Genomic DNA, 27,906 nt, shown 5'->3' with positions numbered 1-27,906 from the left:
ACTTTCTTTAAGCAGCATAATAGATGCTACAAGATTATTTAAGGCGTTTAGACTATGCTATGCTACTGTACGGAGGTACTGGTACTAAATAGCTACTTGTATCTTTTAAAGATGTGTGATATATCGAAAATTTATCGATATCGCGATAATTTTCCAGTATTCTTATCGTATTGAATTCGATATTACAATTGCTGATCTCGGTATTTTATCGGGTAATCGATATATCGAGAAAATTTACATAAAGTTACAGTATTTTGGTCTGTGGTTGCACAATCGCACTAGAAATAAAGAATTTAGCCATCTTAAAAGCTTTCCTAGGCTTGTTAGTAGTACTACATAATGGTTTTAGTGGATCTATTGCATTTAAAGCACATCTATAAATATCAACCGCCCACGGAATTTATCTGCCCACACTATTTAATTATCGAAATCGAATTGATATCGCAATATTTTACTAATTATCTATCGATATCGTATCGAAATCAAAATCCTGATATTACACATCCCTAGTATCTTTATGATAGGTCACAAGATCAAACAATAATAATAATCATGCCCATTCTTTATTCTACGCATTATCGATCTATTGATTAAAACCACGATGACACACCCCTTTTACGCTAGGTGACGGAATAGCTAGTCAGTGACCACACACCTTCAAGTTGAAAGGCTGACTAATAATTGATCGAAATCATGATGACCACACCCTGTTTGGGTAAGCGCACATCTTTGCAGACTGACTCGATATACTCTAATACAGCAGTCACCCTAATAGAACAGTCACCCTAATAGAACAGTCACATGTTTACAGTTAGTTGTATGCTTTAACAAAAATTAAACAAACTAGTATATTAAAAATTATAAATTTAAAAATGAAGTAGGGATCCAAGCAGTAAAAAGTAGTGAAACAAGAGATGAACGATAGTAGCTATTACAGCATAGCTCGGTGGGAAATCCCTACTTTGGCAGGATGAACGATAGTAGCTATTACAGCATAGCTCGGTGGGAAATCCCTACTTTGGCATGGTACTATAGCAATTATTTTGTGTCCAATGCCAAAGTAGGGATTTCCCACCGAGCTATGCTGTAATAGCTACTATCGTTCATCTCTTGTTTCACTACTTTTTACTGCTTGGATCCCTACTTCATTTTTAAATTTATAATTTTTAATATACTAGTCTTATGAAGCTTATATCCATGTGTCATTTTCACAAGTATAGCAATTTAACATCGCCGAACGCCTTAATCCAAATATTGCAATACAGCAATATATTTCAGTATGTTTTAAAGACAATACGCAATAATTTACCTGCATTGTTGCATCCCTAGTAGTATATGTAGCAGTAGTATCCCAGTACTATTTTTAACTCTTGGTACAATGTATACACTATATGCATGCACTCATGTACACTAAAAATGCAATGACGTACATGTAGTTTCTATTCTATAGGATGACGATCATAGCAAGTCTTTGGAAAGATGCCAACAATCAATCCTTAAGCCCTACTTTTTAATCTTAAAATTGGTGAGAATTTAAACTTAATTTTGCCATTTCTGTATACATGCAATAAATGGAATCACTGAATGATTAAAACTTGTCCTTTACAACTTTTACTGATCAAGTACAAGAAAAATTAGGGATCATAGAAATAAAAAGTAGTGAAGCAAGGGAGGTTGCCTACACCTGCAGTTGTACTACATGTAGTGGACATTTAATCCCTAATTCAGTTATAGCTGTGACTGATTTAGGGATTAAATGTCCACTGATATATCTGCAGGTGTAGGCAACCTCTCTTGTTTCATTGCTTTTTTATAGTACAGTGGAATTAATCTCTCTTAACAAACTCCCCAAATTAAGGACACAACAGTAACAAGTTGATGTTGTGCTACTTCTAAAAGCCAGGCGCCATGGAGCTAGCTAACTCATCTGAATTATTTTATTATTAAGGTCTTTAGTTATGCAATAATACATAATTAATAAGTAATTCTCGGATTTCGTCATTCATGAAATTTTGTACTTCTTCAATTACCTCTATGCACTGCTAAGGAAGTGCTTGTTAAACAAACTGCTTTTAACAACATATTACTCATAGATGTATCTTCTAAACTATTTTATAGTTTGATTATCGTGTTTTTTTCCGCAAATTTTCTTGACAAAGCCTCAAAGCTGCTCTTATTTTCATTCACGTACATAGGGGATACGCTCCCTTCCCAACTCAGTTCCCAATTCACAAAGTCTGAGGAGAGTCGCCACACCCATATTTCAGACCGTTGAAAAGAAACCACCTCAAAGAAAAGTTTCTTATGCAGAAGTTTAATACAAACTTCATTTCACTTTTACTTCTTATGTAAAAGTTGCTTTTACCATTTAACGATTTTGCTCATGCGGGTGCGTATGGGCAAACATAGTAGATATGTAAATAGGTACACACACACACACACACACACACACACACACACACACACACACACACACACACACACACACACACACACACACACACACACACACACACACACACACACACACACACACACACACACACACACACACACACACACACACACATTTACGAAAACAATTTCAATAAACCAGACGTGCATCCATAGCCAGCTGCGCCTGGTTTAAAAACCTCCATAATAAGGACAAAAATTTTGATCTCAACAGGTCTGGTTAATACATTTTTTAACCTCTGAAAGAGGAAACCTTATTACGGCAAAGTCCCAAAATGTGTTTCCACTGTACGTTTAAAAATTACAATGAAGTACAGTAGGGACCCAAGCGATAAAAAGTAGTGAAACAAGATGAACGATGGTATTACAGCATACAGTAGCTCTGTGAGAAAATCCTTACATTGGCATGTCATAACAATTATTTTGGTGAATGTCAAAGTAGGTATTTTTCCACTGTGCTATGCTGTAATAACATGGTCTGTCTCTTGTTTCACTACTTTTTATTGCTTGGACCCCTACTTCATTTTAAAATTAATAGATGAACGAAAAATTGAAAATTTTAAGTGGGAGAATAGGGATTGCTGAAAAGAGCCATGAAACAAGAAGGGATGGTTGGGATGGTAATATAAACCACTAATCCCTATTTTAACTCATTTCAAAATGATGGAGCGTATAACTACAGTGGAACCTCAGTTATCCGGACCCTGCTCTCGATTAACCGAACTACGGAAATGACTGCTCTATTAGAGTAGTGACTGTTCTTGTTGCTGTCAACATTTCAGTACACACATGAAATGGATCAAATTACAATGTGCATAAAGAGTCTCCTAATATGAGCTAGAATTTACATTACTAGTGCCCTGTCAAATTCAGTGAAGGATAGTTGTTATCAGATATACACTTGACTGCATTATTAGAGTATGTACATAACTGCTTTATTAGAGTATTTAATCTTGGATAACCCGTCCACATACAATAATCACGGAGCGAAAAAACCACCTTGCAACAAAGTCTTCAGCACAGATTAAGCTACTTGGCCTATACTGAGTTTAATAAGGGCAGATTTTATTAGCAACAAGCAGTTCACACCAGAAAACCTAATTCTGAGTCTGATCTTGTATGACTTCGTGTGCGTAATAGCATTTTGGCAAGATACTGCCAAGGCATCAGAATGTGTATTGTTAAGCTTTTTTGGGTGACCCACACCTTCGTGATCCCTAATATACAGTACTGCCATACTGTATGATTAGGGATCAAAGAAGCAAAAACAGTGAGACAAGGGAATAGTTTAAAAAGTGGTGAAACAAGGAAGGTTACCTATACATTTAATTAAATCCCAAAACTTCAATCTTTAACCATATCCGTGACTAAATGATTAATGTCCACTAATATTCTGCAGGTATAAGCAACCTTCCTTGTTTCACCACTTTCTAGCTACTCCCTTGTTTCACTACATTTTTTCTTTGATCCTTAAATTTTCCTTCTACTCCCTTGTTTACTTTTTGATAACATAATGAACCACAAAAAAAATTTGTGTCAGAATGCACGTCCTAACAGTCAGTTACATAATGGAGAGGGAGGTAGCCATTACGCTTTATTTTCAGCTATACTTTGCCAGTTACAGAGCACTACAGGCAAAGAAAAGTACAAGAAGCATCTCTGCAATCAATTTTTTTAAAACCAGTTACTATGAAAAATACAGGCAATAAGCTTAATAGCCAACATAGCCACATCGTACTATCATGAATTGACACCTTGCATTGTCAACAAAAAGAACTGTAGCACAAAGGAGGATAAAGGCAAGTCCATGATACCTGTGTTGTAGGTACTGCAGTTGGTGAAACAGCACATCTCGGGATGTTAAATTAAAAATTTCCATAGAAACTTTTTGGAAGGGTTTGGGATTGGTCTGAAGACATTTTTTGGCTTGAATGTACCTAACCAGTGCTGCCAAGCTGTCATGAATGGAATTGAGGCTGGTTTTAGGGTGATATTTTGGCTGGAAAAGCTTCATGATCTCACTTGTGTTCAAATTATAAGGATTCAGTAATCTGTTAGTCTGGTTTTTGAATTCAATAATCTATTAGTCTAGTTTTTGGCAGTGCGTTTTTATAAAACACTGCTCTATTGTGGACCACACACCCAAGAACAGTCGTTCTTCTGCAGTAAAAACAAACAAGCACAATTAGTTGTATTGCTAACAGAACACAGTTGTTGAAATTATTTATCCCTGCTTGGTTTAAAGCAGGTTTTGTAATTTGTTCCGCCCACCCATTTTAAACTATTCCATAACCTTAAGGAAATTAGGAATTTTAAGTTCGATTAGGGATCATAGAAAAAAAGTAGTGAAACAAGGGAGGTCACCTACACCTGCAGATATACTAGTGACTGTTTAATCCCCAATTCAGTCTATAGTGAATTGGGGATTAAACGGTCACTAGAATATCTGCAGGTGTGGGCGACCTCCCTTGTTTCCCTACTTGTGTTTCTATGATCCCTTAAAATTCCTAATTTTTCCTTAAACTTGTACGTATATATATATAACCATTGAAGTTAACTTAATTAAATGTCTAGGTCCTGTGGAAGCAATTTTTTAAGTTACTGATTGTATAGACATTTTATTGAACTTTTAGTAGTTTTTTTCGAGTGAAACAAGCTCTTTGAAGGTTTGTATCTCAGTCACTGGGAAGAAACACGCCAAAAACGCTTCCACAGGACCTAATAAATTTAATATACAGTATTACTATGCCCCAGAAATGCCAATAGAGCCTACAGCTTTTGCTGTGCTTGGCAGCGGAAAAACATGGTAGTGACACCTACGGGCTGGCTTACTTATGCTACTACAACAAATTGTAGTGTTCCACCTGTCTCAAACTACACTGCCGCTACATAAAAACATTAAATATGAAGGGCTACTGCCTCGAAAGTGCATCGGCCATTACGCTTTGCTTTCAGCCATGTTCAGCCCGGTACACAGCATTACAAATGAAGAACATGTTATAATCGTCTCTGCAATCAACCCAGTAACCACGGAAAATATGAACGATTCCTGTGTATAAACGTATTGCAGGGAAGCCATGGATCGTGCTACCGCAAGTCGACACCTTAGGCTGATAGCTAAAAGAAATGGGACACAAAGGAGGACAAAGGTAAGTCCATGATGCATGCATTGCACGTACTGTAGTATACCAAAAGGCATGTCTCGGGACAAAGCAACATTGAACAGGCAGGCAGGGCAGGCAGTTAGTTAGTAGAAAATTCCATTGAATAAATTTTTAATTTTGTAACAATTTATTGGAAGCCTTTAGGATCGTACTGAAGGCACTTTTGGGTTTGGTTATACCTAACCAATACTACCAAGGTGCCAGGATGGTATTGTGAAGCTGGTTTTTAGGTGATTTTTTTGGCCAGAAAAATCCAAATCTCCATAATCCCTAATATACAGTACCATACCAGTTTTATTTAACAATCAATTGAATCATGTACTGCATGTGGTCTGCTACAGATATTTTGTTCAATTATGTTTAATGAATGTCAGCATTTCTATCTTTTCAGCCAGTAAGCGTTTTCTACGGTTGTTGTTAATTACTCCTAAACAAAGATTCTGGAGCAATTGAACTTGCTGGGTGACGACAAATATCTCATGGCCATATTAGCCAAAGTAGAGAATTATTAATTGTGAAATTTCCAATGCTCTAGAGGTTTCACAAATTTTAGTTTGTGACCTGGTAGTTCATTAAGATAATCAGTTATCCTGCAATATTTTGTGATGCTGAGTTTCCTAATTTTTTTCATAGCATTCTCAGACACTAAAACCTTTTTTAGTTGTTTTGCTACTGTCCCTGACACTCCTAGCCACTATCATGAATCCTGTGACTCCGTTGTTTCCAATTCATCAGACACCTGTAACTTTTCGGCAGCAGTAGTTTCACGAAAAGCTATGAGTGTCTGTGTAGCAGACTTGGTTGTTGCTTCCTCAAAAAAACTGGCCTTAAAACAAGGATCTAAAAATGACGCAATCACAAAGTTGCTTTGTTATCACTATATGAATATAATCAAATTGGGACTTCAAGGTTTTAAGCATTTCCTTTTTTGTAGTTTTGATCCCTAAACCACTGTCTGTTAATGAGCTTACTTCTATTTTCAGGGTTTCTATAGATGGAATCACCTGAGATATGCTGGCATTATTAGCACTTATTTCTTTTGTCACACATTGGAATGGCTCTAATACCTTGACCACTTTCTCTGCTTGCTGCCACTCACCTGCACTTATTCACTCAGGAAGGTCATGATCAACACCGTAGCATGTAAAAAGATGAATCCTAACGAGTGGGCTCATCTTGAATGAGCTTGTGCTCAGCTAAACCTAACTATTTTGAATGGAGCGTAGGTGGCTGGTAGCAAGCCTGGAATGCTTAAAATGACCTGAAATCTTCTTGTACCAAATCAGCATATCTGTAACACTTCTTTGCACTAAAATAGAATCTTTAACTACCAGTTGTAAGGTATGTATAACACAGCTAACAGCTGACAATCCACACAGTCTAACACCTGCAACCATGTTAGCTGCATTATCACGAACCACGGCGTGGACTCTTGTCTTATCAATTTTCCATCCTTCAAATAACTTTGAAATCATCTCTACAATAGTGTGTGACCCTGGAAAAGGGCAAACCTCAAGTATGCACGCTAGAAAATTCTGAATTGATGTAATGTGCAGTCCAGCTGATGAAAGATTCACCACCATCACGAGACCATACACTGTATATTATTTGTAAAGCTGACAGGAAACTGACTGTCAGAATGAAGATTTTGAAAGGTCTTTTCCTTTAGTGTAGCATACATCTCAGGTATAAATTTATCCGAAAAATACTTCCTTGATGGTGTTATGTATCGCTGACTCATGTGCGCTAAAAGTCTAAGAAACCCTGTATCCTCCACAATTGAAAATGGCTGCGAATCTAAAGCAATCATCTCTGCTATCCGTTTAGTAACTCGTTTTTGCTCAGAGTTATTGTAATTAGTGCATAAACAAATGTACTGCATTTGTTTAATGGCTTGAAAGATGCTTTATTCAAAAATAAATGACATAAGCGAAGTTTGACTTTTGCGCATGTGCAACCTGGTTATATTGGCGAGTAGAAGACTGCAAGAATCCGACTGCTCATCATGCCATGAGCGATTTTCGCCATGGGCAGTTACACTTGAGACACTAGAAAGTAATGGAAGGTGGTTGTACGCAAAGCCATTAGGTGTCTGAAAAGTTAATTAGCTCACGTCCCACAAGTGACCACGCCCACTGATAATCGCGGAATACAGTTGGGACAAGCTGTAGAGGAAGAACATTCGTCGGTTGTGTACTGCTGTAGGGTTTTTAAACAGCAGCTACGTCTTGTTGTGTGCTTTCTCCTGCTGCCATAGCTTGTTAAACAGATGAATAATAGTGTCAATGCAAGAAATTCCATTTTCCAAAGGGAGCCAGAACGATGACTATTGTTTAATGAATTCAGCTATAATACACTCAAAATTATGCCAACTGCATAATATCTAGATAACTGTAGCTATAGCTACACACAGTTTTCACCAAAGCTTGAATCGAATGTTGTGCTCAAACCCTCGAAACGTAAAATCGAAATTCGTTTATGCACTAATTGTAATTCCATGGCTACTTTTGCTGTTTAACTGCTGCAAGGTAAAGTTGGTGTACTTCACCTTGCTTTCTTCGTTTCTTTCCAGAGGTTTCTTCACTTTGCAACTCTTTTTGTTTTTCATCATCACTTTCTTTGATAAGAAACTTGTCAAACAATTTATGATGAAAGTGTCATAAATGGTTTCTTAAATTGGTGGTACTATATAATAGCTCTTAACACTAGCGCCTCCTCTACTTACTGACTGTATGCGTTCATTACACTCATTACACACTGCAAGCTTTTCTGCTTCATCATCTATGATATAATAATCCCAAATCCAGCTTATTTTTCTTCAATGCAGCCATACACATGGCGTTGTGATTCACAGAGAAAAAAAATTTAATCAACAGTCGGGTTTTTTACATTGAGTCGGTCTCGGAATTGGTGGTAACTATAAAATATCGGTAAAACCGATACACCTTTAAAAGCGTGAATTGGCTACCGACTTTGATCTGGATCAGTGAATTATCACATCTCTATATACTGTATAAGTGCAATACACCTTGTAGCCATGGTTTATATATTACATGTAACACTTTCACACCTCAGATCAAAGGAGCTGCCCGGGCTACAACTGGGCAGTGATTATATAGACATTGAATCAATAATTTTAGATATGCATATATAATACATCCAGTGGCTTCACTCGTATTGGCTTGGGTGATTAATTGCCCTGTACAGGCTATCAGCCTGATAAGTGTTTCATATTAGCTGTAACACGGGGCGTTCAGGTTTTTTACCTGATATGTATGCCCTCGGGCCTGCGGCCTTCAGGAAGTTGGGCATACATATCAGGCAATTAAAGCCCTCATGCCTGTGTTACAACTACATATACCACTTTAATGTGGGAGTTCAAAGGCGTCGCTCAAGGTTTAACGTGCGTATTGCCCAAGCAATATTATGAGAACGTTGTTTGTCCATTACTTTGATACCCAACCAGTTCAAAGATCTGATATCTTTGACTCATTGTATGGAGTGACACGGAGCGTTTAATTGCGGGTTTGGGTTTACAGACTAGACTCAGTGTAGTTGCTTAGTTTAAAGTAGTTTGTAGTTACTAAATGACAAATGATCAGTACAAGAGCTGTTTGTGCGTATTTCTACCCAACCATGGTAAATATTGTGGTACAGGTATGAAAAAAGGCACCTATTTGGCTGAATTGATGTCTAACAGTGAAAAAATTAAGATAGCCTTAGCCATTATTGAGTTACACTGCTACTACTTGTCTGAAGGCATATTTGGCACACAACCAGCCAGTTATACTAAATAAAAACAAAATTAAACCTTTGTGGCATCTTATCATAAACATTTTTGGCTGTACTGAAGACACTTTTGAGGCTGATTTTACCTGGCTAATGCTGCCAAGGTGCCATGAAGGTGTTCAAGTCATTATTTTTTTGAGAAAAAGTGTATTGTGGTCCCTAATATCAGTACTATTGTACTGTATGATTCAGAGAATGTGAAAAAAAACCTTTTGGTATATACACAGTATGCAGTATTTCTATTTGGTAATAGTTAAACTTTGTGTATATATTTCATAGATCGGCTGGAGACCGTTATTCCCATACAATGATATCCATGATTCTTACATTAGGAAGTTGTTAAACCATGTGTTTGCTGTTGTCTTTCCTTTGATATTTCTATCTGGTTTTATTTTTCAAGAGATATTGTGCTTTTTCAGAGCAAGGGTCAGTACATACAGTATATGTGTACATCTACATGCATTCACAATCACTGTGCATACTGTAATTGATAAGAGTTTACAGTACATACTTCTGCACGTAAAGTGTACAGTATGTAGACAGACTCTTTTGTCACTTGTTTTATAGCTGAATACAGTTATATGTTAAAGTATCTGTAAAAAAACGTGTTTCCACACATGTACATGTAAAATTTTACCACAAACTTGGTTTCTATATACGTGCCACATGTACTTTAGTTACGAGTATTTATGTACGTGTAGTACAACAGGAGCGCATCGAATCCTATGGACAAGTAACTTTGTAAAGAGCAAAATTCGAACATGGCTGCTGTGTACTATAATAAGTAACTTTTAAAATTTCCTAATTAGGATATTATGCAGAGGCACATGCTCCAATACGTCATGTTTCCGCTGCAGTGAAGCAAAGCTATGGAAATGAAGTTCAATGGCACGATGGGGGAATAGTAGCACAGGCTTCGCAGGACAGTCTTTCTACAGTCGATAATTACACAAAAGTACTCTGCTTGACTATTCCAAGCTTTTTCGATCTTCCTATCAAAGCAGTTTTGCTACCTTCACACTAGACGATGGAGTAGCAGCCCATTCAGTGCATCCCTGTTACACGTAAGAATGATGTAACCAATTATATACATAGTAACACTGGATGCCATGTTTGAATTTTGCCCGTAATATTGTAGTGTATGGAGTTACACACACCCTTGTCCATAGGATTCGATGCACTCCTGATTACAAGTATAAGGAAAAGTAGGAAGTTTACAAACTAGTATAGGGGATCATTAATTACAGTAAGAAGTGTTAAAGTGCTTTACATGTGAACTGCAAAGTTGAGTGCTTACATGTGAACTGCAAAGTTGATCTTACTTCAGCCATGTTATAGTTGCTGCTGTAATTACTGTATTGTACATGGAATAAAGTAGGGATAAATTAGTGCTTCAGTTGATTTGTGTTTAAGCACTCCATTATGTAAACCAATACAGCTATTTCTTTTAACTCAGTTTAATATGTTGCACTAGCTAGTGGGGAAATTCAAAATGCTTACTTAGTAGTGACTTGCTTTTTGCTGTTTGATAGGCTTATCAGGAAGAGGTTCATACTAATGGAAGCAGTTTTATTTATGTCCGTTGTGATGGCGGATACTTAAGACAAAAGGGGTCAGCATTTGTGTTATTGATTGCCTCCTACATATTTGGTTATTATATTTTCCGTTTTTCACAAAGAGAACACTTGTCAAATTTAACTGAAAAGGTTAGTGTATATATTTGTGTTTTATTTACTGTACAGATTACATATGTACAGTGTAGGAAGAAATTTGCCATTTACTGTATGGTACTGTAACTAGAATGTTAACAATGTGTCATACATGTAGGTACGTAGATAAAGCAAACTCCCTATTTAGACTGAAAATCACATGCCAATGATGTACATCTGTATAACCAAGAGTTTTATTTTCTACATCACGTAATCTGTGATCACTTTGTTATCTAAGCAATTTGAAAATTATTATAATGTTGTTAATGTGACTCTTATCGGCAATGGCGTGGCACAGCAATCACCCACAATAACTGGTTTCTAATCTTCTAATTAAAGCCTACACGCATGTGCAAACACATCTCATAACAACGTAGAAAGAAAAATTAGGATTTTAAGGATCAATGAAGCACAGGGATTAATGTCCACTAGTATATTAGCATGTATAGGCAACCACTCTTGTTTCACTATTGATCCCTAATCTAACTTAAAAGTCCTACTTGTTTGTTTGCTTTTTAAAAACATACTTGTAATAATGAGAAATGAACCAGTACATACCACTCCAAAAGAAAAAAGGGCACTGCCAGTCATGATTAATCTTGCATCTGAGCATGTGCCCCAACAATCAATTACTGAAAAGTGAAGTGGCCATTGCGCTTCGTTTTTATCTACAATAGTGGTAAACAAAACAGTTCCCATTGTGTTTGTTCTGCATTTGCGTTGTGTTCTCTAAGTGGTGAATTTCCATTGCATCTGTGTTGCGGTTTCCATGCGTTATTTAGGCTTGCCGCATTGAGGGAAGGCTGCGAAGCTGGATTTAATGTCCATCTCTGAACAGCCATTACCAGCATTCAACAGCATGAGAATCTATGTATCAGGTATGCCAGCATATATCGATAGCATGTAGCTTTCTTTTTTGTATCTGCATTGCTGTGATTTACGTTTGTCGAGAGTGCCTATGTTGACCAGCCAGGAAAATCCACTGAGTGGCCAATGTCATGGAGGACCTGGATGTAGTAAACATATAAGCATGCACATTACTACAGCTGTCTTGGCTTAGCCACTGCAATTATGCAGGTTCAGGAGTACCTACATGCTTCCCATCATTTCAGTATACTTTGCAGAATGGTGGTATAAGTCTCAATGAAAGTGCATGGTATCACCATGCATGCATGCTGCAGGGCATGAATGGCATTGATGTTTAATGCTTGCTTGTCATTATAATGCATGTGGTCCCTGCACATAGGGCAGGTACCAATGCTAGTATGTGTATAAAGCACGGATTATACTGTACGTTGATAAACAATATCAGTTATATTCACACTTTCATCACATTCCTTGTAGTAACATGACATACAGTATCTGCAATTTTCTGAAGCATTTTTGTATCGGAAGGATGCATTTAATTTTTAGAGTAATCCTTAAAACAGCTAAAATGACCCCTATACCACTAAGTTGAGACAAGTACCGTGAGGCAGCATAGCCAAGTGACTAGAGCACTGGCCTGTTTGTTGAAAGGTTCCAAGTTTGATGCCCAGTTATACCAAATTGTTGTTTCCTTGAGCAAGAAACTTTAGTCACATTGCTCCAGCTGTATACAGTTAGGGACCTGGAGAAGCAGCCTGTCCAGCTGTCACAGTAACATCAATGGTGTTTTCTGGAGAAGTAAATGTCCAACTCTATTGAAAAGAAACACATTGAATATTTATCCATGGATACATAAGGTAGTTTTGCTGTTGAAAGCCTAAACAAGCAGACATTGGGCTTAACCCTGGATTACATAGCCCGTCCTTATTATGACCTACTGCAGCTGGCTACCGGGAGAGCATCAAATCCTTCATAGGATTCGATACTCCTGTGCCAAGGTAAGACTCCACCCCCACGACTCGCCAAGTTGTACTGAGCTGGTGCCAAAAATCCGCCTGGCTGTGTAGCTCACTACGATCGATACTGGTTACATGACTCTCTAGTTCTGAGAATTGAAATAACAGCACTGGGAACAATAAAGCTGAGAACCCATTCTGTCAGGTAGCCATATCCATGACTATAGACGCACATATTTGCACAAGTCACACAACCGTAATGACGATTGTATAATAGTTTCTATACGTGTTGCCAATCCTTTATTACGTTTATTATCTATGGTGACTGTTAAGAAATTCTTTGGTTTCCAACAGGTGACTCCTCAGTATGAAATCGAATGAGACGTAATGAACAGTAAGGTAGCAATAAGAGTGATTGGCCCTAGATGTCCACAAGTCAGTGGTAATGGCATAGTTATCCCTGTCACTGATAGACTGTACAAGCCCCATTACACGTTTCTTTTCTACTTCATACACTTTTGGCATTTAGTTAGTGGCAATGGTCTTTTTGTCAGGTGGAAAATACTTTGGCTCAAAGATGTGCAACATTTTTACAAACCTGGGATCATTTATGGTGTCATAAGGCTGCATGTCTTTCCCAATGAAGTAGCACACACTCTTGCTTAACTGAATCCATCTGTCAGAGTTTCAAGCAATAGGTATCACATTCTTCAAAGCTTCAGCAATTTTTGGCTGCTTACTAGAGGAAGCGCCGCCATCACTCTTCTCCTTCACCTTTTCTGCCTTGACTTCTAGTAACTCTTGAAATTCCTTCTTATGTTCTCACTCAAGGTGAGACCTTAAATTCGATGTATTTCCACAATACTTTAACGCTTTCTTACACAACTTACAACAGACATCTGTGCACTTCTTTTTGTCTGTTTTGATGAACTTTCCATTCCTCCCTGGAAATCCAAAATGTTTCCATACTTCACTCGTATAGCCCTCTAACGGCAATAATTCAATAGATCTCGCACTAACTTCGTGGTTTCCATTAGCACCTCAATTAGCACGTGTTGTCACCATTTTCACCATAACTATGCGCATGTGCGGATATGATTAAAATAACGATAGTTAACAACACACTATCGCAATTGCGATACTTTGGAAATATCGTGGTATATTGCTCAAACAGTAGTATTGCTCAGCCCTCACTTGAAAGGAATTTATTCTGTTATAAAACATTATTGCCAATAAACTAGTATATCAAAAAAATTTGAATTTAAAAATGAAGTAGGGATCTATGCTACAAAAACCACTGAAACAAGAATTGTTAAGCTACAATCGTGATATCAATCGTAATCAAAACTGATCCCTACTGTGGTGAGGTGCCAACATCATCTAAATTAAATTTTTTTTCAATATACTAGTTTGTTGAGTTTTTTAGCTCAGCTATATAGTTAGTTGGATAGCTATAAGTATACTAAGCCATGGTTATGTATGAAAGATATTAAACTTTATTGTATATTGTTTATAACTACGAGGAGCAACAGGACATTGATTATCCAGAGATTTGTATCGATGATGAGTTTTTAGTTTACAATACAGCTGCACAGTTGATACTGCTGTAATCATTGTTTTACATTATAGCTACAATGTAAAGCTTCTTTTATTATTAGCTAGTTACTATTAATGCTAACATTACTATATTACTATTTATACTAGTAATAACTTACCTTCTAGCTGTTATAGAGAGAGTGGCTACAAGATATCCAAAACTGAAAGACATCCTCTGCAGTGTGGTTCATCTTTGGTTTATTCTTTACTCGGGTATAGCTTGATTCACACTCTAGCTGACTAAAAAGCTAAGGTAGAAATGATAAGGGTAGCTGCATTGGTAGCTGACAGCATAGTACTTGTCATCACGCTATGTGTTTACACCTGTGGTAGCTATCAAGCTTGATTCCCCAGATTTTGTATTATTTCGTTTGTTATGATCACTATATTTATTTGTAATTACATGTATAACATGAGGAATAGACATAGTGTAATAATTTTTTCTGTAATAATTTTGTCTGTGTGCGTATATAATTCATGCAGCATAATGTTATTTCCTGTCAGTTGATCCATCAGCTTTACGGATTTGCGAATAGGCTCTATCCCTTTCCCGTCTCTTCCTTTCTTTAGAGGGCATGACACACGATAGGTAAACTCAAGCTATCTGTTGTAAATAAGAAACATAACAGCTATACACGAGGCACATAACAACTTGTTACAAGGTGAAATAGCTATGAACTATATTGCTATCAAGTTCATGAAGGGCTTATTAAAGTATGTACTGTGCCAAAATTAGAAGTGCATAGGCCTGTAGTACCGTGCATAACTTACCTCTGATCGTAATAGCAGTGGCGCTCAAGTCTATGACCTGTCTCAGTATGAGTAGGTACAGGTACTATAGAATCAGAGTAGGGCTTTGTCTGAAGGATGGTCATTCTGTTCACCTGGACTGGAAGTTGTTTGAACTCACGAACAGGCACTTTTTGTCTCGAGTACCAGGATGAAGTAATAAAATCTTCTCGTCAGCTAAACTATCCACTCGAGTATTTGTTAGCCAATCACATGTAGTTTGTCCGGCAAGTGGCTGAGTCGGTGTGTTCAAAGGAGCAAACTATCGAGTATTAGTCCGTCTATAACAAATCTCTTCGTCCAGGCTAATCTCATTTTGCAAGACCGCTTTTTCTCCCACAGTGCTTATTGATTGAAAATTATAAACGCTTTTTAAGAATGCTTTTTCTCCCATGACGCTTATTGATTGAAAATTATAAGTGCCTGAAAAGGCGCTTATAATTTCCAATCGATAAGCACCGTGGAAGAAATAGCGGTTGGGGTATGCAAGACTAAGTCCAGGCGTTGGCAAAAGTTGAAGTGACAACTTAGTTGCTGTATCAGTGGCCTTAAAGTATCACATGCAACACTAGACTAAGTTTAGTTAGTTTACAACTGGGTGTCCAGTACCTCTTTCAACAGCATAAATGCCTTCAGAAACAATTTTGTGGCATCTAAATATGCTACTCAGGGAAAGTGTGGATACAGAAAACCTAATCCAAAACAGCTAAGGTGTAAAAGAAGAGTGCATCCCTCAAAAAGGCTATGGTAAAAAAAGATATGAAATCCAAGGTGACGGTTAAGAAATGGCTGTGATGGTAGGTTAATGGTAAAAATTTTGATAATGACAATTCAGGTGAATTTTGGAGCCGTTTGGTCTTGGCACAAAATTCACCTTAATTGTTGTTATTAAAATTTTTACCATTAACCTACCATCACAGCCATTTCTTGGCCGCCACCTTGCATTTCCTATCTTTTTTCACCGTAGCCTTTTTGAGGGCCACACTCTTTTTTTTACAGCTTGGCTGTTTTGGATTAGATTTCACTTCTTTTTGTATTTGTATACCCCAAAGCCGACCTATGGCCGGCTTTGGGATTTTTTTAACCTATCTTTTTTTCTTTAACACAGGAAGAAGAAAAGATGAAGTAGATGTTAAATACTTTAAATATTGTCATTAAATGTACAAATTATATATATAATACATATATTTATTACAGAACTCTCTACATGGTGGTTTCTTTGTAACTGAACACAATACAAGGTGACTTCTAGCTGATCTCTCTACAGGGTGAATTGTTTGTAGCTGAACTGTCTACAAGGTAACTTCTTCTAGCTGATCTCTCTACAGAGTGGTTTGTTTGTAGCTGAACTATCTACAGGGGGTGTACAAGGTAACTTCTTCTAGCTGATCTCTCTACAGGGTGTGGTTGAATTCTGTACAGGCGATTTGTTTGCAGCTGAACTCTCTACAAGGTAACTTCTTCTAGCTGATCTTTCTACAGGGTGATGTGTTTGTAGCTGAATTCTCTATAGGGTGCTTTGTTTGCAGCTGAACTATCTACATGGTGGTTTCTTTGTAGCTGAACTCTCTACAAGGTGACTTCTTGTAGATGAACTCTCTACAAGATGATCTTTTTATAACTGAACTCTCTACAGGTGATTTGTTTGCAGCTGAACTCTCTACATGGTGGTTTCTTTGTAACTGAAGTCTCTACAAGTTGACTTCTTCTAGCTGATCTCTCTACAGGGTGATTTGTTTGTAGCTGAATTCTGTACAGGTGATTTGTTTGCAGCTGAGCTCTTTACAGAATGAATTCGTTGTAACTGAACTCTCTACAAGGTGACTTCTTCCAGCTGATCTCTCTACAGGGTGATTTATTTGTAGCTGAACTCTCTGCAGGGTGATTTGTTTGCAGCTGAACTCTGTACAAGGTAACTTCTTCTAGCTGATATCTCTACAGGGTCATTAGTTTGTAGCTGAACTCCCGCACGGTGGTTTCTTTGTAACTGAACTCTCTACAAGGTGACTTCTTCCAGCTGATCTCTCTACAGGATGATTTATTTGTAGCTGAACTCTCTGCAGGGTGATTTGTTTGCAGCTGAACTCTGTACAAGGTAACTTCTTCTAGCTGATATCTCTACAGGGTCATTAGTTTGTAGCTGAACTCCCGCACGGTGGTTTCTTTGTAACTGAACTCTCTACAAGGTGACTTCTTCCAGCTGATCTCTCTACAGGGTGATTTGTTTGTAGCTGAACTCTCTACAGGGTGATTTGTTTGCTGCTGAACTCTCTACAAGATAACTTCTTCTAGCTGATGTCTCTACAGGGTCACTAGTTTGTAGCTGAACTCCCTACATGGTGGTTTCTTTGTAACTGTTGAACTCTCTACAAGGTGACTTCTTCTAACTTATCTTTCTACAGGGTGATTTGTTTGTAGCTGAACTCTCTACAAGGTAACTTCTTCTAGCTGATCTCTTTACAGGGTGAATTGTTTGTAGCTGAACTCTCTACAGAGTGATTTGTTTGTAGCTGAACTCTCTACAGGGTGATTTGTTTGTAGCTGATCTCTTTACAGGTTACTTGTTTCTAGCTGATCTCTTGAACTCTCTTCAGGGTGACTGCTCTATTAGAGTATCTCAATCTTGCACTTGAGTTGGATTTCGTGTTATAATTCCGTGGCTTTAAGTCTGATTCTTCTACACCATTAAAGAGCCTTTCTAAGATGATTACTCCATCTGTACAGCGATTTTCAAAGCATTGCCCCAAGCGGTTTTTCTGGTAGGCCTGGCAAGTAGTTGTTTTATATTAGCTAATCTCAATTGCATAATTATTACACATTGATGGTTTTTTTGTTGTATCTTCCTGGTTTTTAGCTCGATTTCTTTCAAACCGCAAAAGGTTTGAGGTTCAATAGTTAACCTATTCACCCACCGATTTTCAGCTTCTTCCCATAAGTAGTTTACCCTGTAGGCATGACAACATATTGGTGTTATTTTTCGTGAATAATCGCTAATAACTCTTTGCCTGTTTATCGTATTCCAGTTAAAGTTGGTACCAAGATGCGCCTTTATACCCCTCTTCTGTGTGCCAAATTTCAAGGCAATCGGATATAGCGTTCGCATTTTATAGCAGTTTTTGTAAGTGTGCAAAAAGAGGAAGAAAAATTAGAAGAAAAACGAAGAAACTAACACAATTTTTGAAGTCGCATATCTCAGGAATGCTTTAAGCAATTACTCTCAAATTTGGTATGTGGAGTACTGAAGTTGGTGGGCATGTCCACAGCAAAAATCGCCTTGTTTCATCAAGGCAGCACAGAGCTATGGAGGTGCGAAAATTGCATTTTCGTTCTTCTTGCCAATATACTCACAGGTGTTGCGCGCCAGCTTCTTGGGCCACACGACACACTATCATGTGTCTTGATTAACGTCTTGATATAGTTTTGATGCTTGAAGAAGAAGACAACTGACCTAATTGAAGATAAAAGGAAAGACAAGGCACAGACAGAGCACACTCGTCAAAACCCCAAAAGGCTCATCCCACCAATGAGTCTGTTATTGTGGCGTAAAATGGTAGCCATGCTCTGCTTTGTTTGTTCTCTAGGCTTACAACCGTGGTCAGTGAGTGAGGCAGACCAAATTTCGAGTTTTGGAAATTTAAAAAAAAAATTCTATATCCGGCCGTCTGAAAGTGTTTTCTTGTTTTTAATACTGTATTTCATGTTAGATGGGTTAGTATTATTCCATATTGGTGGTTTTCATCACATATGATGTCTCAAGGATTATTTTTAAAGGTGGCATTTTAGGTAGCGTGTGTCACTTTTGATGTGATCCCTACTTAAACAGTATTACAGGCACTTCATATATATATTACAACTTTATATAACCATGAACTAGCAAGCATAAAATTATATTTATTTCAGGACTCCTTTATTTATATTTTGTATTAATGATCTCCATTCTGTTGTGAAGCCATCTTCCTTGGAGATATGCTGATGATGTTGCTTTGTATGCTGAAGGTTGTCCTCTTATAAAGATTATGTTAACTTGCAGAATGATTTGGCATGTGTAAGCATCTCGGTGTGATCATTGCTTCAAATTTGAAATGGAATGATCATTGTGAGCATATTGTGCACAAGGTAACTCAGTCTCTAAACCAATTTCAATGGACTATGTATGGATGTACTAACAGAGCTAAAGCAGTAGCCTATTTAACGCTTGTGAGATCTTGTCTTGAGTATTGTAATGTTGTGTGGACTCTCTATACTACTAAGCGTATTATCATAGGATGTGTGCCGAATTACGTCAATGGTCGCTGGTTTGGTTCAGCCCCACAGAGCCAGTCAGCAGAACCCACTATCCTCAGCAGGAGTGTCGTTGGCAGATCTCTCAGCAGCATCATCAAGCACCGTCACCACTGTTGCCGGTAGGTAAAGTAATGACCTAATTAACAATAAACGAGGGAAATAGTGTGGCACATTACAAAATCTTGAAGAGTAAACAAACAAACAAACAAAATAAGGCTTTTTGGTGGGCAAAGTCTGGGGAGCCAGGATATCCAGGATTCTGCTGTGTGTCATTGGAAGAAGAGTGTTAAACGGGTACCAGCACATTTACAGTGGGAATCCAACTCGTTCATGGCACTCAGTGTCAGGGTACTCTACTTGGTGTCGTAGGATGCTAGTTGGTGCCTTGCTTTGGTTCAACACAAAGTGTCAGCTAGCATGTTGAACATCTAATTTAGTAGCTACCCATTGGACATCTAACTCGCGTAAGACATCTATGATGCCAGTTAGATGCTGTAGGTCTTACTCGTATTTGACACGTATCGTGTCAGTCAGACGTATCTGCACCATTGGTGCCAGTTGGAGGTAATTAATCCAACTTGTTCCAGTCCTGGTGTCATTCATCAGGGAGCAGTCTGGTGCTTAGGGGGGCATACAGCAACTCCACCCCCTTCGAAGGGCAGTACTCAGATCTGGATCATGCCCTACACTGTAAGTCTTGCACAACATGCAGCTGCAATGAGAAGTATTGAGAGTGCAGCAACTCAAGATGTATAATGTTAAAATATTCATATTAACAAACAAGAAAGAAACACTCTCAAGCCTTCTTGCTGGTGTTGTACAACTAGTTACTTTACAGTATATGACCGTGTGCTGTCATGCTTGCAGGATTGTCAGGAAAACCTCAACTATCACTTCCGAATCCAACTCTGTTACAAATTCAGCCATTGTGGAGTCCTTCGTCACTATCACTAGGATCTTTCACAAAGTCCTCGTTCACACTGTCACCCTTGGTGATAGTATCAGATGGGATCCTTCCACTCCCAACAAGTTGTTTGAGAAAATTTGTCGATGGGAGTACATTGACTTATCAAAACTGATCACAGAGGACGCCAATATTCAAGTCACTTCTGCAGTGATAATAAATAGGCAATTGGTGACGGTGGAGCCCATGCCCTAGGCCCATCGTTGCCACTCTCAGCTAAACATGATAAGGAGGATGGAGGCTTATTCTAAAAGTTCCTGGCAGTGCTTGTAACAGCAGAGACAATCTCCCGGGAGGAAGCAGCAAGTTTGACTGCTCACACGTTTCTAATAATAAGACTGTCTCGAACCAAAAGGTGTAAGTAGCTACAGATTACCAGGAGTGGGCTGCTGAAAAGAATACAAGGACATGGGGGCACGGTAGAAAACGGAGAAAAATATGACCCCACAACCCACCTCTCCTTCAGTGATGTAGCTGCTGATAATGCCACTTCCTCTTCAGTAATCTCCTTGAACATTAAGTGCTCCAAGACAGATCAAGAAAGAGTGGGCTGCCAAGTAGTCCTGGGAAGAACCAATGATGACCTCTGCCCAGTCACAGCTTTATTAGGATACTTAGCTAGACAAGGGAGCCTTCCAGGAGCTCTTTTCCAGCGGCAGGACAGAACACCTTTTTCTAAATATAGATTTGTGGAAGAAATCAGGAAGGCATTAACTTCAGCTAACCTCCCAACTATGGAGTATGCAGGCCATAGCTTTAAAATTAGAGCAGCCACCACAGCCACAGCAGTAGCCTTACAAGACTCCGTCATTCAGATGCTGGGGCACTGGAGAAGTGACTGTTACCAGCTATACATTTAATCAAGAGTAAATAATAACAGTGATAATTATAATCTTTTATTATGTACTCTTGAGTAAATCAAGCCCCCATCACCTGGCAGCCTTATCATCATCTCTGTCAAAAAGCACAATTTAACTCGTGTGAAAACTTAAACAAGATTAGCCATTTAGTATTTTTTTTTTCTTTTTTGTTTAATAAACATATGAAATGTAGACAAACCAGGAGTTACGGTGTACTGGGAATACCTCGAGTAGCTAGAAAAGTTTACAGTGGAGAGTCAATTCATATTGTGACCAACCGCATGGCAGCTTCTTATACTGCACAGAAGTACAATATATCGGGAATCATTTGCGGAAGAAAATATTTGCAATTTTGGATGTATTCGCTAATATTTTCTTGCATAACTTTTCCTATATCATACAGTACGGTAGTAACTGTATAGTAGGGGCCACAAAGGAGTAGGTGTGGCCCACGAAATAATGTCACCCAAAAACCAGCCTCAATTTTCCCTGACAACGATGAGGCAGTATTGGTTAAGTAAAGCTAAGCCCAAACAAGCTTTCAGATCGACTCGAAATGCTTTCAACAAGTTGCTACGGAATTTTTTTTAAATTTTATTCTACGGAATTTTCTACTGACTGACTGATGTCTTCAGACAAGCATAACTCGATAACGGCTAAGGCTACGGGCTTGATTTTTTCGCTGTTCGACGTCACTTCTGCCCGACAGGTGCCTTTTGGCATACCACAGTATGTACAATGCATTCTTCGTGGACTTACCAGTGTCCTCCTTTGTGTCCCATTCATCTTTGCTGGCAGTGAAAGGTGTCGATTTGGCGGTAGCACGTGATGGCTTCCCTTCGTAACAGAAATCGTCCGTATTTTTCATAGTGGCTATTTTGATTGCAGAGGTGCTTTTCAAACAGTTCTTGATTCGTACTGCTGTGTATCGGGTTGAACATAGCTGACAGCGAAGCGTAATGGATACTTCACTTTTCAGACGATCATTAATATTGGGGGGTGCGGCACTATTTCTTTCTTTTGGTATGTGTGGATTGTAGAAGTGCTTTTCGGACAGTTCTTAAATCGAAATGCTGTGTAATGGGTTGAACATAGCTGACAATGAAGTGTAATGGATGCTTCACTTTTCAGACGATAATTAATATTGCTGGGGCGTGCGGTAGTCTCGCGTGGCCAGACCGCTTTTTCTGTGTTGGATGGGGAAAAAAGGGTCTGGTGCAACTCCAATAGCTGTTTACTTCTGAGCCATCCCCAGACACTGGGGACGCTAATTGCATAAAATTGGCCATAAACATGGTGCCAATGACGTCAGTAAGCAAACTCGAGATGGCTTTAATCTGTTTATCCTTTAAACGAATCTTAATTTGCTCCGATGTCTCTTTTATAGCGTCTTGAAAGTTCATCCTCATCGTGTATCAAGACTCATAACCGGAGCAGGAGTGTATGAATACTTCATTGTTTTACTGACATCATGGTGCCTCCTTTGCGGCCAATGTTATTCAATTAGCGTCCTGAGGACAGCTCATAAATTAACAGCTATTGAAGTTGCACCAGACCTTTTTTCCCTACCCAATACACAGAAAAAAGTGGTCTGGCCACGCAAGACTAGGCGCGCAGTGCCATTTCAGATGCGGTATGCGTGGGTTCACCAGTCAGAATGAAATTATTTACAAAAAAAGTTAACAAACAAGTACACGAGGAAATGCACAGTAGGGATATAACACTTCTTATTGTTTTACGGTGATTTAATATGGACTACTCCAACTTGTTTCAGTACTTTTTATCGGTGATGTTTTTCCCAATACTGGGCTCGTCTAGATGGCTAGCATCCTCAGAATTTAACCATACTTGATATGTGACTTCTTTGTTGATGGGTGGCTACTACTGTGGTGTGAGGAAGTTTTGGCAAACATTTGTTTGGCCTTTATGAACGAAAATCCCTTTTTGGACCCCAAAATCCTGTCTAAAAGATGCTGTGACGGCAATCATACTTCACCAATCAAATCTGCATTTACTTTTGGTGAAGGTTTGGTCACACAGGAAGGTTGTAGTGTAGTATTGTGATAATAACATGTAATAGCAGTTAGCAAATTATTTTGAAGATGTCAGTTTTTTACATTGGACACACTAATTATACAAGTACACGAAACAATTTGGAATTTTCAACTAAAATGGCACCCTTTTCTCATCATTTGCTTTTTCAACTACTTGAAACCAGTATTCTTGGCGTATAACATTGTTCATGTTAACTAGCAACAAGAAACTGTAAAATTTAATTACCTGTAATAGGCGTCTATCCTAATAACTTCAGGCTCACGTGATTGAGTATGGCTATGGCAACTAATAGCACTATAGACCCAGATCATGTCATTGTATGTACCCTTATTATTTTAAGGTTAAAACCACTACACCAGACATCAAGTGTGATATCAAGTGCCATAAGTTTGAAAATCACGTGAGCCCGGAGTTTTTAGGACAGACATGTATTAGTTTATTTTTACAGTTTATATATAACAACAAAATCCTTGTTGCTTATGCGTTGTAGACATGAACAATGTTTGTACCAAGAATTCTGGTTTTGAGTAGCTGAGAGAGCAAGTGATGAAAAAAGCATGCCATTTTGGGAAATTTTTGCCCAATACGTGATGCCGCTTAGTATAATGATGTGAGGGAGGCCAGACATACTGTATGGTGGTGCCACTTAGTATAATGATGTCGGGGAGGCCAGACATATGGTATTTGGCAAGTTATGTGTTTATGTTGATGTTTTAACTGGGAGGTTTTAAGGTTTTTATATAGTGTCAACCACATGTCTCAACTGTATAACAGTAGTAAAATGCATTTAAAACCTGATAAACAAGAATGCTTTTACTTGTAGTAAACATTTAAACTTATAATGAAGAGTATGTATATGTTTGTTTTGCAAATGTTACAGTTAGTTCTATCATGATATATGTTCATATCGTGACATAACCTTGGTGATATATGATATAGAGTTTTTCTATATTGTGGCAGCACTAGAACTGAAAATTTTCTTCCGAGATTAATTCCCATTATACGGTATATCGTAATTACGAACGTAGGGTATAGAATAGTAGTATTTTTCCAACAGTTGTAATCATTATGCTTTCTAGTATCTGCTTCATACACATGAATGTTTCTTTTGTTTTGGTAGTTGGCTTTCCACTGTAAATGGAAATGCAAAGTATTGCTTATGTAGGTATATGGGCAGTCATTGGCATAAGTAACAGCACAATTGCCCATACACCCAACTTCTTACAGTATCTAGTACAAGGCTCCCCCTAAAGGGGGGCACTTATCCAAGAACCAGAAAATTTAATGAAAGTTTGGGATTTTTCTGGCCAAAATACCCTGTATCACCCAAAAACAATACAATCATACGACCCAAATGCTTCCAATAGGTAGCTACAAATTTCTTTTGTTTTTAAATTATTCAATGGAAATTTCTATTGACTGACTGCCTGCCTGCCCGCCTGCCCGCCCGCCCGCCTGCCTGATTCCTTCAGACAAGCATATAATTAAGTAAAAATCATCAATTTCTTTCAAAGATTCTGTTATGCAGCACTTAAGTAATACCTGTAGTTATTATGTAGTGTGTATGTATATTTTTTGATTACATGTTTATTGTATAATGTACAGGTACTGTATCTTTGTATTCAGGTATTCTTAGGATATACTGACAAAACTGGTCAATTTTCACAGAAAAAGCTCATTCAACACTTAAAGTAATTTTATGATTTAAATTTTAATATTGTATGTATTATGTGTGTACTTTACTTTAGAATTTTAGGAATCATTGGAATTGTGTGGTTAATCTTATCAGTTCCACTGAATATATTGAGAGTAGCGTCACTAAAATTATTACATAAGGATACTTACTTCTATTACATAAGTGACTATCATAAAGAAGAGTTGATAGATTTATACAGCCTAAACATGTAAGAAAAATGTACAGCTTAGCATACATTCAGTACATACATTTTGCACACAATTACTAGTAATTTTTATATATTGCAATTGTTTAGGGTGTACGCATGCAGTTTTTCCATGCATACAATAGTTGCTTATAGAAATGTACAGTATATATAGTGTACAAGTACACAAAAAAAAGTTGAAGTTTCAACTAGAGTAGGGACCATAACACATCGATAAAAAGTACTGAAAACAAGCTAGAGTGGTGCACAATATTAAATCACAGTAAAACAATAAGAAGTGCTATATCCCTACTGTGCTCAAGATACCATAATCTAATCAAAAACAGCCAAGCTGTAAAAAAAGGTGCGGCCCCCAAAAAGGCCATGGTGAAAAAAGATGTGAAATCCAAGGTGGCGGTGTGATGGTAGGTTAATGGTAAAAAATTTAATAACGACAATTCAGGTGAATTTGGTGCCAAGACCAAGCGGCACAAAATTCACCAAAATTGTCGTTATTAAAATTTTTACCATTAACCTGCCATCACAGCCATTTCTTGGCCGCCACCTTGGATTTCACATCTTTTTTCACCATAGCCTTTCTCAGGGCCGCACTCTTTTTTTTACAGCTTTGCTGTTTGAATTAGATGTAAATTCCTCTACAAATTCGAGAAAGAAAATAGTAGTCATTATTTGTTTGTAGCTGAACTCTCTACAGGGTGATTTGTTTGTAGCTGAACTCTCCACATGATGGTTTCTTTGTAGCTGAATTCTCTGCAAGGTGACTTGCTTGTAGCTGAACTGTCTAAAATATTAACTGGTTGCTGCTGAACTCCCTACAGCATAACTTGCAATGTATTAGAAATCTATAATGGAGTAAGTCATGAACTAGGTGAATGCTCTATTAGGGTGACTGTTCTATTAGAGTATCTCGATCTCGCATTTGCTACATGGAGTTGGTTTTGGAATCATAAGTCAGTGGTTTGTAAACCGATTGTTCTGTACTACTGCAAGGACTTTCTACGATGACTATTCCAGCTACATACCAATTTTCAGCTCTTTGCTCTAAGTGGTTTGCCTGGTAGGCATGAAAATTATTGGTATTTTTATTCACAAATCTTTATAATGCAATTGTTAAACATCTTCGGTTTCATGTCATATCTCCATGATCTTAATTTCGATTGTTCTCAAACCACCAAAAGGCACTCCTACAGTGGTTGATCTATCCACTAACCGATTTTCAACTCATTTCATGAAGCGGTTTACCCTATAGGCGTGACAACAAATCGACCTTGTTTTACGCGAATAATTGATCATAACTCCTGAACCATTCACCGAATTTGCACCAAGAAATAAAAATGAACTTTTGGGCACTCATATCTCGGAAATGGCTAAGGCAATTTTCTTCAAATTTGGTATGTGGGGTGGCCTACCTGGCGGGCACCTCTGCAGCAAAACCGCCCCCAATCAGATGAAGGATCACGGAGCTACAAAGGTGTGAAAATCACATTTTCTTTTTTTTCCTGTCCATATACTCACGGTGTGGCGCGCCAGCTTCTTGGGCCACACGACACACTACTGTGTGTCTTGATAGAAATGCACAGTAGGGATATAACACTACGTATCGTTTTACTGTGATTTATAATATCATGCACTAATCCAGCTTGTTTCAGTTCTTTATATCGATGTGCTATGATCCCTACTCTAGTTGAAAATTCCAAATTTTTTGTTTATTTGTTTGTTAACTTTTTGTAAATAATTATTATAACTGGTGAACCCATGCACACCACATCTAAAATGGCGCCACACGCCCCAACTATCGATTATTGTCTGAAAAGTGAAGTATCCATTGTCAGCTATTTTCAATCTATTAAACACTATTTCGAATCAAGAACTGTTTGAAAAGCACCTTTGCAATCCACGCATACCAAAAGAAATGATACTGCATGCCCCAGTTATATCAATTATCGTCTGAAAAGTGAAGTATCCATTATACTTCATTGTCAGCTATGTTCAACCCGTTACACAGCAGTACGAATCAAGAACTGTTCGAAAAGCATATCTGAAATCGAAATATCCGCTATGTTAATACGGACAATTCCCATTACGAAGGGAAGCCATCACATGCTACCGCCAAATCGACACTTTTCACTGTCAGCAAAGATGAATGGGACACAAAGGAGGATACTGGTAAGTCCATGAAAAATGCAGTGTACGTACTGTGGTACACCAAAAGGCACCTCTCGGGCCAAAGCAACGTTGAACAATGAAAAATCAAGCCTGTAGCCATAGCCGTTGTTGAGTTACACTTATCTGAACAGGTATGTCCAAGTTTGCCATGAAATGTCCCAAGGTTGTCTGCAGTTGTCACACAGTCCCACAGTTCAACAAAAGGACTAAAGGATTCTTCAAATTTACACCGAAGTCCAAGGTTCAACTGAAAGAGTGTGGGATTATCCCAAAGTCCCAAGCTTGCTGGCTTCAAATCCCTTAGTCCCAAGGTTCAACTGAAGGAGTGTAAGATTATTCCAAAGGTATCTCA

At 38.1% G+C, this 27,906-nt stretch overlaps 1 protein-coding gene across 3 annotated transcripts in view; it reads left to right on the top strand.

The window, feature by feature from the left end:
• Positions 1–27,906, top strand: part of LOC136241622 (uncharacterized) — a 77,049-nt gene that overhangs the window by 12,147 nt on the left and 36,996 nt on the right. Inside the window, exons 2-7 of one of the 3 annotated variants that reach the window (XM_066032866.1) lie at positions 1,451–1,525; positions 9,687–9,833; positions 10,940–11,019; positions 11,086–11,113; positions 25,114–25,178; positions 25,236–25,391. In XM_066032866.1, the coding sequence (XP_065888938.1) occupies positions 1,451–1,525; positions 9,687–9,833; positions 10,940–11,019; positions 11,086–11,113; positions 25,114–25,178; positions 25,236–25,391 (551 nt within the window). Of the gene's footprint in view, positions 1–1,450; positions 1,526–9,686; positions 9,834–10,939; positions 11,114–25,113; positions 25,179–25,235; positions 25,392–27,906 lie in introns of all 3 variants that reach the window. The other 2 variants (XM_066032865.1, XM_066032867.1) reach the window with 2 other exon arrangements.

This window comes from Dysidea avara, chromosome 12 (genome assembly GCF_963678975.1).
Source record: "Dysidea avara chromosome 12, odDysAvar1.4, whole genome shotgun sequence".
In the NCBI taxonomy this organism is placed as follows: Eukaryota; Metazoa; Porifera; class Demospongiae; order Dictyoceratida; family Dysideidae; genus Dysidea; species Dysidea avara.
The sequence above is the reverse complement of the archived record's forward strand: the minus strand, read 5'-3'. Positions and strand labels throughout refer to the sequence as shown.